The sequence below is a fragment of the Aulostomus chinensis genome, chromosome 23 (genome assembly GCF_037954235.1).
Source record: "Aulostomus chinensis isolate RoL2024-O1b breed Wild chromosome 23, RoL_Achi_v1.0, whole genome shotgun sequence".
NCBI lineage: Eukaryota > Metazoa > Chordata > Actinopteri > Syngnathiformes > Aulostomidae > Aulostomus > Aulostomus chinensis.
Genome location: NC_141342.1, coordinates 402,748 through 416,111, shown reverse-complemented (window position 1 = coordinate 416,111; position 13,364 = coordinate 402,748). Strand labels below are relative to the sequence as shown.

Sequence of the window (13,364 nt, the reverse complement as noted above, 5' to 3'; positions counted from 1 at the left end):
TCAATCATTAAAAGTTTTTTCATAATGGGAATGGACACTGGGAACCGCTGTGAAAAATTAGTTAAGTATATTTAGCAACTTCTCTCAAGGTGTACCTGAAATATTACTTTTTAACTTTTTATTTTTACAACAGAGATGTCTTTTAGCTTAAATAATGTGATTAAATTTAGCAGAATATATGGAGGTTAGTACAACTAACAACAGAATCTATGTACTGTACCTAATTCAAAACTGGAACCCTGTTGCTCTGAGGAGATACTGCTAACTATTGAACTACAATAATTGCATTGACTCTCTACCCCTCGTGAGCACCTCCCTCTTAGATATGATGAATGTGTCGCTGTTATCTGGTTAAGTTCCACAGTTCTTTAAAGTGGCAGTAATAAGACCCCTTCTCAAAAAAGCAACCCTGGATCCAGAAGTTTTGGCCAACTACAGACCAATATCAAATCTTCCATTTCTCTCCAAAATTCTGGAGAAAGCAGTTGCTAAACAGCTGTGTGACTTTCTCCATAGCAACAGCCTATTAGAGGATTTCCAGTCAGGGTTCAGGATTCATCATAGCACAGGAACAGCACTAGTCAGAGTTACCAATGACCTTCTACTAGCATCCGATGAGGGCCTGGTCTCTGTGCTGGTCTTATTAGATCTTAGTGCAGCTTTTGATACCATTGATTACCATATCCTTCTACGGAGACTGGAACATGTCATTGGCATTAAAGGAACGGCACTTAACTGGTTCAGGTCATATTTACTAGGTCGATCTCAGTTTGTACTAACTAATGATAAACCCTCTGAAACCACTGCAGTCACTTACGGTGTTCCACAAGGCTCTGTGCTTGGACCAATCCTCTTCACCCTTTATCTGCTTCCCCTCGGTCACATTATCAGGAAACACTCAATTAATTTTCACTGTTATGCTGATGACACACAGCTGTACTTATCAATGCATCCACATGAAATAAATCAGCTGACTAAACTGGAGGCCTGTCTAAAGGAGATAAAAACTTGGATGACCCTTAATTTCCTTTTATTAAACTCCAATAAAACCGAAGTCATCGTCCTGGGCCCAAAACACCTTCGAGACACCCTATCTAATGAGATAGGTACTCTGGAAGGCATTACCTTGGCCCCCAGCACGACCGTAAGGAACCTCGGAGTTCTCTTCGATCAGGATCTGTCCTTGAATGCCCACATTAAGCAAATTTCTAGGACTACTTTCTTTCATTTACGAAACATTACTAAGATCAGACACATCCTGTCTCAAAAGGATGCAGAAAAGCTAGTCCATGCCTTTGTCACTTCCAGGCTGGATTACTGCAATTCCCTCCTATCAGGCTGCACCAGTAGGTCCCTAAAAGACTCTCCAGCTGGTCCAAAATGCTGCTGCCTGCGTGTTGACGAGAACTAGTAGAAGAGACCATGTCTCTCCTGTACTGGCCTCTCTGCATTGGCTCCCTGTCAAATTTAGAATAGAATTCAAAATTCTCCTTCTAACATACAAAATCCTCAACAGTCAGGCACCTTCATATTTGATAGAGCTCATTGTCCCCTATTATCCAGCTCGAACCCTTCGCTCCCAGGATGCGGGGTTGCTGGTGGTTCCTAGAGTTTCTAAAAGTAGAATGGGAGCCAGAGTCCTCAGCTATCAGGCTCCCCTCCTGTGGAACCGTCTCCCAGTTTCGGTCGGGGATGCAGACACCCTCTCAACCTTTAAGAGCAGACTTAAGACCTTCCTTTTGATTAGCCTTATAGTTGGGCTGCTTAGGCTGGCCCTTAGATATGCTGCTATAGGCTTAGACTGCCGGGGATCTCCCATGGTGCACTGGGCCTCTCTCGACTCCTCTCTGTCCTCCTATATTTGTCATACATAAATCATACTCATACATATTACTAACTCATCTTCTTCTCTGGAGCCTTCGGGCTCCCCTCATCCCAGATCCCGGGTGCTGGTGGAGGAGGCTGCAGACCTGAAGAGGCTCAAGCTGCCACCTGTAGCTCCACCTGCTCACGTCGCCATCTGTCCATCAGTCTCTTCCCTTTCTCTCTCTCTTTATCTCTGTCCCACTCTTTCCTTCTGCATATCTGTCTTCCTCCATTATCTGTCTTTGTCTCTGCCCCGCTCTCCTGCTCTCTTTCCCCCCAACCGGTCAAAGCAGAAGGCCGTCCCCATTGAGCTGGGTCTGCTTGACGTTCCTGCCTGTTAAAAGGAAGGTTTTCGTCGCCGCTGTTGCAGGATGTACTTGCTCGTGGAGAATTGTTGGGTGTAAATTCATTGAAGGAGCATGGTACTAGACCTGCTCTACCTGTAAAGTGTCATGAGATAACTTTTGTTGTGATTTGGCTCTATACAAATAAAATTGACTTGACTTGACTTGACTTTTTGAGGCAGTTTGACCTGTCTGTGGGTTCTTGTGCACTTTGGTGTGAGAGGCTTAGTTGTGATGCCCTCTGTGTGGGTCTCTTTGCTTGAGTCTGTTGTGTTTTTGTCCCAGTGCTCCTCAGTCTCCAAGTCCATGTGATTGTTGATAGCGAAGTGCTGTCTTCAGTGTACAGCCATATTGTTCCTGGAGTATGCATTTCCACCAGATGACATGAGGACCCCACTATTATTACTGCACTAAAGTGTAGTGGAAAACTTGCCTACTTTTTCTTGTGTCAGTAACACCTGATATCTCACTGTGATGTCAGAGTATTTTGCTCTGCTCCTGTTGTCTGTGTAGACCTTTGATTCCCCTTTCTTTTCAGCAACCAGTGTGGGTCCTGGTTCCTCCATCAACTCTTGCTGTATATAGTCTGATGTGCATCTGCTTAAAACTACATCTCGTATTTGGTTATCCATATCAGTATTAAATGCAGAGTCTCTTGCAGCATTGGCATGGTCTCTTTTCCAGATATTCTGCAAATAGCTTAAATCCCATTAGCCCTCTTGCCCTCCATGGCCCTGGCATGCAAGGCTCATTTTCTAGCAGTCAAACTTTCTATTTTCTCCAAACTGTGTTGTTGATTAACTTGATTTTTCAGATGTAACCATGGCCTGAAACTGTTACCCTCATCACCTTCGTTTGATACTGTGCATCAATTAATTAAATCATCCAGATTGACTGTGCAAAGTTCCTTTTGCAACCTGTATTGGATGCTCCTTGAAGCAACCCATTGATTCCACGCCATGTCTAGAGTATACCAAGTCATGCATATGTGGGCATTTGAGCCAAATGTGAAGAAATTCTCTTCAGGCATTCCTGATATATTGTGCTCATGTGAGGTGACAGTGACCCTGGTGTTTTACCACCAAAATCTGTTAAGTTCATCATTCTCTCAAGGTGTACCTGAGATATTTCTTTCATGATAGTGGTGCTGGCTGGTGACCACCAAAATCATTTCAGTTCAGCATTGAGTGCCAGTGAAATTTTGTCACAAATTTGAACAATTTGAACCCCCTCGGGGTGTTCATGTCATATTGTGTAAACAAGAATGGGGCACATATTGCTGTCATGTTAGGCAACAGTGACCCTGACTCTTGACCACTAAAATCACACTTTAGTCACAGTGGGTGTTTGTGACAAATCAGAAGAAATTCTGTCAAGGTGTTCCAGGGGTAATGAGAATGGAACAGATACTGTGGGACGCTGACCTTGACTTAGGCCTGCTGACCACCAAAATCTTTCCAGTTCTTCCTCAAGTCATTAGGGACACTGGAACCAATTTTACAAAATTTCTCTTGGTATTCCTGAAGTATTACATTAATAATCAATGGATGGTAGGACACACAACCTGAAATCATTGTGCCTTTATCCCATGTGTATTAGCCTGGAGGCAAAAAAAAATTGAAAATATGCAAGAATGACAAAAGCATCTTGCACTAATGTCATTATATTCACTGTGATGAATATTACAGGGCTGATTGGACTGACCTTAAAGGCAAGAAAATTATTAATTATAGAAGTTTTCTGTTTCTCAGCATGACCAGCTGTATACTTGGGCAGCTGTTAATCAACCCCCTCTAGCCCTGGATCCTCTTGAGGGGAAGCTGCGAGGGCAGTTCAAGGACCCCTGGCCTCCAGCCAGCCTGACTGGAGACAACACAACTGGACTTCAATCCAAAGAGGCTGGTAAGGCACAGTCATATAGCCTGTACATGCATCCAGGTAAGCTGTAAGGCCTCATTCCTTTTTTTTTGTCTTATTCTCTATATCTTAATACTTTGGCATACTTAGAGGGAAATCAAGGCAAGTGATACATTCTGTCCAAAGTTGGCTTTTGTTTTTGTGTTGACTTAGATGCAGAAAAGGTGCAGATTTTCTCTGCACTCAGCATGTAGCCAATTTTTTTTTCTCTATTTGACAATTTAACAGCTTGAAATAACAACCATGATGGATAGATTGTTCCAGGGAGGCATTATCTCATGCATCTCAAATGTTTGAAACTGTAAATAAACAAATTAGTTGGAATTTCTGTAGTTGTATTATGTGATATGCTTAAAAGAAAAAATTAGGCCAGGCTCTGAGTCCAATGCATACAACATGTACAGTGTAGCAAGCAATAATGTGTTCACAATCAGTTTACTGTAATAATGCTGCTTGTTATTTTGGTTCTGCTCAGGAATAAAAATAAAAAAGTAAATACTTGTTGAGCAGCTATGTGACTGGTATATTAATCTATTTGATATTTTAGCCCATTCTGTCACGGGATTTCAAATAGGATTTCACTTTATCATGGCCCTCTGCCTCTGATGTACAGTACAAGGCATATCTTGTAGATGCAGTGCTTTCACTCAGTTCACACCAATAAACACACCATTACTACATTATTCTACAATGATAAAATGGTCTTTCAAAAGTGTGGGACAAAGTTTCCTCTTTCTTCCGTCTTTCCTTTGTTAGGTTATAGCTAGTCACCATGTGATGACTACACCTGCAGTGTCTTATTTTCAGTCTGACTGAGTTATGTGAACATAAATTTTCAGTACATATGCACGCACAAGTCTTTTGACAGATGCACTGTACAGCACCAGCCTGACGTGATAATTTGTCTGTTTGTCCAGAACATCATTCAGTCATTTTAGGTTTGAGGCAGGAGCAAAGGGACAGCCAAGAATTTCAGGTGAGTTTATTTGATGTTTTTTGTCATATACTTGTAACTTGTAACTTGTAACTTGAAACTGAAACGTCATTGCTGGGTGTTGCAAGGGCCATAGCAGAACCAAAGAGGTTCTGCGGCAGATCTGTATAGCATTGTTGAAAGTGTTTTTTTCTTTGATGTTGGATTGCTTTTGTTTTTTTTTTCCTCTGGACTCTAATGAGGTCTCTACAGCTAGAGGCCTTTTGTGTACACAGCTGGTATTAAAATACATCCCGAGCAATCCTATTACAAGTGGTCAGTCCTTATACCAGCCACATGCTTTCTAAATATGTCTTTGAATCCGATCACTGAAACCACATGGTGGTTTGCACTATATATGGCTATATTCTTTCAGTAATGTAAACATAAATGGGTCCTGGGACACAATGAAGGTCCTCCTCATCTGTTGATGTTCTTTGTCTAAGAGAAATTACACACTAAGCACACAATTATTATTATATTGTCTTGTATCATGTGAAAAGCCCATTGAGATATATTATTTTGTGGTGGTTTAGTTTGTCAGGAGCATAAACACATGAAAACTTCACTGGCTGCACCACCATCTTATCAAGAGCTAACATCTCTCTCTCTCCCATCACCTGATGTCCCTCACTCACTTATTACCCCTTTCTCTCTTTCTCTAACAAATGACAAACCAGACGTATTATCCAAAACAAGATGATAATTCCTGCGGACTGAAATGTCCGTGACAGACATGATGGACAGTGTAGATCAATGCACTCCACTCAAACAAATAAATGTGTTCGATTTCCGCACAATCTGAGTGGCATACTTACTCATGCTGCTTGTGATAAATATAAACTCTCACACTGATTTACTGAAATCAAAAAGTTACAAACAGAAGTAAAAAGGTTTTTTGGGGGGAAATTGTATCCTATCACAGTTTGTTATGAATTAAAGGTTCTGAATGGAGCCACAAACAACCAGGACACCAGAGTGCAATAGTTCAATTTGCAGTTTATTTATCTCTCAGTTGGTAATGGTGATTCTGTGATGCTTTCAGGATGAATACCATGGTTCTAGCAAATTATAGAACAAATTACAATATCTCGGCTAAACAAATCATGAATGCACTCTTTAAATCATGTTAAATGTGTCTGAATTAAAGAAACAAGAATATTTGCAACAATGATTAACCCAACACATAATATTTACAATTATTTAAGTCAAGTCAATTTTATTTGTAAAAGTGCTAAATCACAGAAAAAGTTTTCTCATGACACATTACAAGTAGAGCAGGACTAGTACCACAATCCTGAGCAAGCACGTCCTGCAACAGTGATGTTGAAAACCTTCCTTTTAACAGGCAGGAACGTCGAGAAGATCCGGGCTCAGTGGGAATGGCCATCGGCTTTGACCCACTGGGGGGAAACAAATTAGATCAAATATAACAAATCATCAATTTACCTTCACGTCAGACACATTATACTTCAAAGGAATATACAGTTACGAAATTACTTACACTGAGTCAATTCAAGAGACACACAGCAAACACCTGACAAACATATGTGTCTGGGAACAAAGTAGAGGAAGTGACCGTCCGTGACCAGTTTTGCTCTGGTGTCTCAACTTCTGGTGTCTTCACTGACCATATTTCTTTTGAAGTGTTAGGAGAGCAGTGGAATATGGACTTGCATCATGCATGCATATTTATACAGTTCAGTAAGATGGGGGTGACCATCACATACCCTTTTCACATTGAAAAACGTGTGTCAACCCAGGTTTTTGAACCTGCGTTTGCTGAGCATTAGGGTGCATTCAAGCTTCCAGAAGACCTGGGTCTGAACTCCCGCTGTGAGGGCTGCATGTCTGTGTTTTTCTCTCTTGTACGTCATTGCGCTGACAACGTCATCATTTCACATAAACGTGTGCCAGAACACAGAGATGTAAACAAAAACGATAACATGGATGTCACAGAGTGAAATGTGAGCGTTGTCGTTTGCGTGCATTGTGATGTTGTCTCTTTTGCGAAGCATAAAAACTCGGCGCAGATTGGAAAATGCAGTAAAGGAGGATGGAGTTTTGGCTAGTCTGGAAGGGAGCCAAAAAAGCTACAGGTGCAGCCTGACAGGCGGCACAGTGACAAAATCAGGATGCGACAGGAAGGTCACATGAAACCTGAGACAACGAGGGTTGTCTTTTTCACACTTTAGGCGAGCCGAGCCAAGCCGCTCAACACCTGGGTCGTTTGGCGAGTTGGTCGATGTGGGTTGAAATGCAGAGTCAACCCTTTCAGAGAGCCCAAAAACCCGTGTTGACCCGTGTTTTTGGTGCAGTGTGAAAGGGGCGAAAGAGGTTATCCAGAGCCATTTTTAGGGGGGCAAATTCACTCTCCGGACCATTCTTAAACACAGGAAGTGAGGGCTGTGGTATCCCATAAGCAGAGGCTATAAACAAATCCATAACATTGGGGGTTTGCATTGGTGGTAGACGACAAGTGAGAGTGGGTTGTCCAGGGACAGAAATTGTTTTAGTATAATTGGGAATTTTGACAGGGACTGGAGGAGCAGGTCCATGGTGAATAGAAATACCAGAGGGTATTACTTTGGCAGCTGCATGGTGACTGGAGAGGGGAATAGCCTGAGCCAGTATTTGTGGAATGGACAACGGTGCAGCTTGAGCAGTGGATACAGAGGGCAAGGAGGGAACCTGAACAGGGGCTAAACTTTGCTGCATTGGTTGAGGCTGGGACATGGAAAAGATTTGGGAGGCCACAGGTAGTCCTCTGGGAAAGCTATGTTGAGGAAGTGGGGGAGTTGTTGAATGAGAGTCAACATGCATCAAGTTCGTGGGGGCAGGAATGGATATCCTGGAGGGTGGCAGGTCATTAAAAGAAGAGGTAGCAACATTTCTGCGTAGAGATGTTGGTGTAGGAGCAGAGGCTCCACCAGTGTGATCCTCAGAGAGATGGTGTCTAATAAAACTAGACACAAGCTAGGCTGACACAAACTCTTGTTCTTTAATATGAGCACATCAGTTCATGCCAAACTGTAGATGTTTTCCCTCTCTCCTTGTGTACATCTTCTTGCTCATGCTGAGCAGCTCTGGCCTTTTCATCAGTTACTTTACAATGTTCATCAAGCTCCTTGTCCTCTTGTCTTTGTTTTTAAGCTCCTCCAGCTCATCTCTCTCTTTTCCTCAAGAATACAGGTTTGGAGATTGCTCCGACTAGAGCCATAGCTGCATGTAGAATACACACTAAATTGAGTGCTTGTAGGGAGAATAGATGCTAACTTGGTGCAAAGAGTCTTCTTGTTGTGAGAACTATGTGAGCTATGGGGTATTGTGGGCACTTTCGGCAGGCGGGTGCCAATCCCTCCTAGGTCTAGCCCTTAGGTCATGGCTGCTTTGTGAGGGGTTTAACTTCAGAAGAAACTGATGGCGAAGGACTGCCTCTGTGCAAGGTGGACAATGGTTGAGGTGAAAGGCAAGGCTCTGTTTGGTGAACAGGTGCAGATGTCCTAGGTAATTTTTGAGACAAGTCAGGGGTAGTCTCATCTGTGTTTGGCTGGGTTGAGTCTTTTACACCTTAAGATCCATCCATAAACTCAGTAGAGGTAGCCTGACATCATTAGTAGGCTAACTGCCATCAGCCTCTGAATCAGCCATTTTAGGTCACTGTGGGGGATGTGGCTCAGTCTCTGGCTCAAAAAACAATTTGTACTGAATTAAAGGTTTGACTGGAGCCACAAACCACCAGGAAACAGGATTGTTTGTTTGATCATGAATCCACTCTTTAAATTATGTTAAATGTGTTAAATATTACAATTATGATTAACTAAATAGGGGGCAGCATGGCTCAGTGGTAGAGTGGCAGTCCAGCAATCAATCAAAGGGTTGCTGGTTCAATCCTCACTTCCCCTGGTGACCATGTTGAAGTATCCTTGAGCAAGATACTGAACCCCTAATTGCTCCTGGTGGCCCTGGGATAGACTGGCAACCCAACCAGGGTTAACCCCACCTTTCACCCAATGTCAGCTGGGATAGGCTCCAGTCCCCCACGATCCTTAATGGATGAGCAATATGGAAAATGGATGGATGGATGGATCTTTCAGGGCAGGATGGTGATGCGGTGGTTAGCACTGTCACCTCACCGCAAGAAGGTTCCTGGTTTGAGCCCCAGCTTGGACACGGGATCTTTCTGTGTGGCATTTGCATGTTCTCCTTGTGCATGTGTGGGTTCTCTCCACGTACTCCGGCTTCCTCCCACAGTCCAGAGACATGTAAATGGGGGCAAGGCAAAGGTAAAGCACTTTATTTGTCACTGAGGGGGCAGAAGAAGGTACACACCCATTACCTCATACAGTTATAAAAAAAATCACAATTATTACTGGTTGAACATAAAAATGGCACACATCAGAATCATGCAACAGCACATTTTCATTTGATTGTGTATGTATGCTAAACTTGAACAGTCTGTTTCCCAAATAGAGGTAGAGTGAGCGTGAGGTGAGCATCACCAACACTGGTGGAATTCTCCAGGAGGATAAACAATGGGGGCAGATGTCCTTCAGTAGCTGATTGGATTGCAGTGTTTGGGTTTGAGGCAGAGGAGCAAATATTCCAATCCGTCTTCTCATACTGTCCCTCCAGGTACTCCGACTTCTTCCCACAGTCCAAAGACATGCAAGTGGGGACTAGGCTAATTTGATACTGTAAATTGGCGTGCTGTGAGTGTGACTAATTGTCTGTCTATATGTTGGCCCTGCTATGGACTGGTGATCTGTCCAGGGTGTACCCGCTTCTCACCTGAAGGCTGCTGGGATAGGTTCCACCCCCCACGTCCCTTAACAGGATCAGCTGTAGAAAATGGATAGATGGATTATATTGTTGATAAGGCAGAACAAGTTACTAGAGTAAAGACATTAATTCTCTTTCCCTCTTTTCTTTCTCACATTCAGTCACGCTGTGCCAGTATGTGTATGTGTATGGTGCACGTGCTGCTTTACTGATTTTCTTTGTGACCCACCTGCCCCAACCTGCTATATTTTCAGTAAAGTCTCCCAACTGCTGGACTCATGTGCTGTGAGCCAAAGATCAAAAGTTCCATCACTAGACCCTCATTTGACCCATTTATCTATTGCAGTGTTGGTCTGTAGTGTGATTCTTGACTACGGCTTTTACAGTCATAGCCAACAATGAGATACACTGACAACTGCAGCAGATGTATTAGTCTCCTTTGTTTTTATAAACAAAATGTTGGTATCTTTCCAGTGTTAGGAGACACATTCCTCACTCCACACCTCTTGAATAAAGGGGTAGAATGCCCTTGTACCAAAGTAGCGTGCACCCTTGAGCAGCCCAGGTGTTATCAGGTCCAGCGACTTTCTTGTTTTTCAGCGTTTTGACTGCATCCATGTTGGTGGGAGGCTGAGATTTTGCAAACTAGGATATCTATCAGTCCAGTTGGGCCCACTGGGTGGAGTGGTTGAGTAGTATGTGTAAATGATTTGCCCACCATGAGAGAAAAATTCTTGCTTCTGCACTATTCCATGTTATGCTATCTGTGGATTCTTCTAGAAGAGCAGTTTCTTTCCACAGCAAAAGGAAAGTAACCAGAAGAGGCAAGAAAAAATTGTGGAATTAGAGTCAAACTAAAATGGGAGAAATTTAAACAGAGCACTTCCCTCAGTCAACTAACATTCTCCATACAATAAAGGACAAACTACAAGCCAACCACATCACATGTATGAAAACAGGACTTTATCCATTCTTGGTATGACTTTTGGACTCCCATAAGACCTGGCTGACATTATGAGCTTTGTACTGTAGATGCAATAGACATTTTATGTAATCTGTATGAACCAAATTTGATACAGTAGTTCAAAAACACCAAAACATTGCTAGCTGATAGATTTCAATTTACAATTTACAAACAATTTCAGTTCTCCAGACCACAAAATTGAGAGAAATTAATTCTGTGAAAACAGAGCAGTTATGTACCTCAGTTACATACTTTTATTATATACTATTGGGCGGCATGGCTCAGGGGGTAGAGTGGCCGTCTAGCAACCAAAGGGTCGCTGCTTCGATGCTCGACCCTGGTGACCATGTCGAAGTGTCCTTGAGCAAGATACTGAACCCATAATTGCTCCTGATGAGTAGGTTGGCGCCCTGCATGGTAGCCTCCACCGTGAGTGTGTGTGTGAATGGGTGAATGAGACGACACTGTAAAACGCTTTGAGTGCTGCCAAGGTAGAAAAGCGCTATATAAAACTGAGTCCATTTACCATTTGAGTCCATTTTAACACCATGAGAATCCAGAAGACGCCCACTAACTGCATCCTTGACAAGTCATGTGCTGGTCATAGGACACTGGGCTTTAAAGAGGACTGTCTGTCCTAAATTCAGACAGATGGCCTTTTGTGTGTCATTGTTTGTTTGTTTTTTTGACTGCTTTACATGTCTCAGCCATTGCCCCTTGGAGAAAAATAAAATTTGAATTGAACTGAATTGAGTTTAAGTGATGATTCTCATTACTGCAAAACAAAGTTCAACATTATTTTCCTTGATGCACTTGAATTTTCCCAATGCAGTGAGTCTTTGAGACAATTCCTGATTTTATATTGTACCATTCTCCATTATTTGCAGGAGGAAGGTATCCTGAAGACAGTGAAACTGAAAGAAAAACATGTCAATGTCATTCAACAACTGGAACAAACGATTGAGGATCTCAGGACTAAGATTGCTGAACTGGAGCGACAGCCACTTCTCCTGGATAGGGACAGTATGAAAGCCATCACCACAGATAAGGAGTGCGGAGGAGAAGATGGGCTGCTAAAAGCTGTGTGTGATGCACACCTACAGACTGATGCAGCTCCTGCTCTGGGCAGCCTGGAGGCCAAGTCGGTGCAAACCTCTCCGTTAGAAGACAGCTTTAAGTTCAAAGTGCCTTATAGTGAGCCAGGTGGAGTTAATAGCTTCTTGCCTCCTCCACGCAGCCAGATTGGATCTCAGTGTTCATGTCAGCAGCAGCCTCCACCTTCACTTTCAAGTGGAGCAGCTCAACCTTCTCATCATTTACCTGGACAGAGAGTGGCAGGTCCTCCTTCACCGCCTCCTCCCCCACCCTTACCAGGAGGAGGGTCAATGCTTGCTCCTCTACCACCTCCTGCTCTGCCCAGTTTAGGCATTCCACATCCTCCACCCCCACCTCCTCCTCCTCTCCCTGGTGGCCTTGCGCCACCCCCACCTCCTCCTCCTCTCCCTGGTGGCCTTGTGCCACTCGCTCCTCCTCCTCCTCTTCCTGGTGGTCCTGCTCCCCCCCCACCTCCACCTCCCCCTCCTCCTCCTCCGCTCCCTGGCGCTTTCGCTCCACCCCCACCTCCAACTCCTCCTTTTCTCCTTGGTGGCCTTGCCTCACACCTAGCCGCTCCTCCTCCTCCTCCTCCCCCTTTACCAGGAATGGGAGGCCCATCACCAAGTCATGGCTGTGGGCCTCCACCTCCCCCTCCTCCACCAGGAGCCATATGCATTCCTCCAGCTCTTCCAGGTGTTCCAGGTTCGCTGCCTCCTCCTTTGCCATTGGGGCTTTATGCTCTGGGTCTAACACTGGAGAAGGCACCCAGAAAGGCTGTGGTCGAGCCGCCTAGACCCATGAAGCCTCTTTATTGGACCAGAATCCAGCTGCACACAAAAAAGTAAATGATAACATTGGATATTAAATGGATATGACATTTTAGTTCTGGTGACCTCAACCACAGCAAGCCAATTTTAAAAGTATTAGCAAAACTAAATATTAGCTAATCATATCTATTAACAATTTGAGATTAAAACTACTTCTGCCATTTATGTGTGTTACATGCGGAAGTTACGTTCTAAAAGTAACCTGCAATAAGTGAAATCCGCGAAGCAGTCAGCTTTATTTTTTTTATGATTATTATTAATATTTTAAGGCTGTAAAACCCCTCACTACACACTTTATGCACTTTTCTCAGACAGGCATTAACATTTTTACACTTATCTCTCTTGTTTAAACACTCTCAAAGTTCAAACCTTTGTAGAAAATATCAGGAAACTCAACATCAGTATCATAAAAACCAGCTGCCGCGCAACTTCTACCTTCCAGTCCAACTTCGTGTTTGATGGTTGGCATCTTCCTCTGCCTTTTGGGCGCAAGTGCCTTTAATGGTACAGAACGTTTCGTCGATATTGTGGGGTTTGTTGGGGAGAAAACTTGCAAAAATACAGTACAGCTCTTCAGAGTCACACTGCTAGCGATC

General features: G+C 43.4%; 1 protein-coding gene across 4 annotated transcripts in view; it reads left to right on the top strand.

Annotated features, from left to right (window-relative positions):
* The window catches only part of fmn2b (formin 2b), a 76,388-nt gene that overhangs the window by 21,697 nt on the left and 41,327 nt on the right, over positions 1–13,364 (top strand). For all 4 annotated transcript variants that reach the window (XR_015111622.1, XM_086196030.1, XM_086196029.1 and 1 more), the window contains 3 exons: positions 3,962–4,112; positions 5,045–5,103; positions 11,734–12,782. Coding sequence is in view for 3 of the 4 variants with exons in the window: in XM_086196030.1 (XP_086052156.1) it covers positions 3,962–4,112; positions 5,045–5,103; positions 11,734–12,782 (1,259 nt within the window). In the remaining variant the exon portion in view is untranslated. The remainder of the gene's footprint in view (positions 1–3,961; positions 4,113–5,044; positions 5,104–11,733; positions 12,783–13,364) is intronic.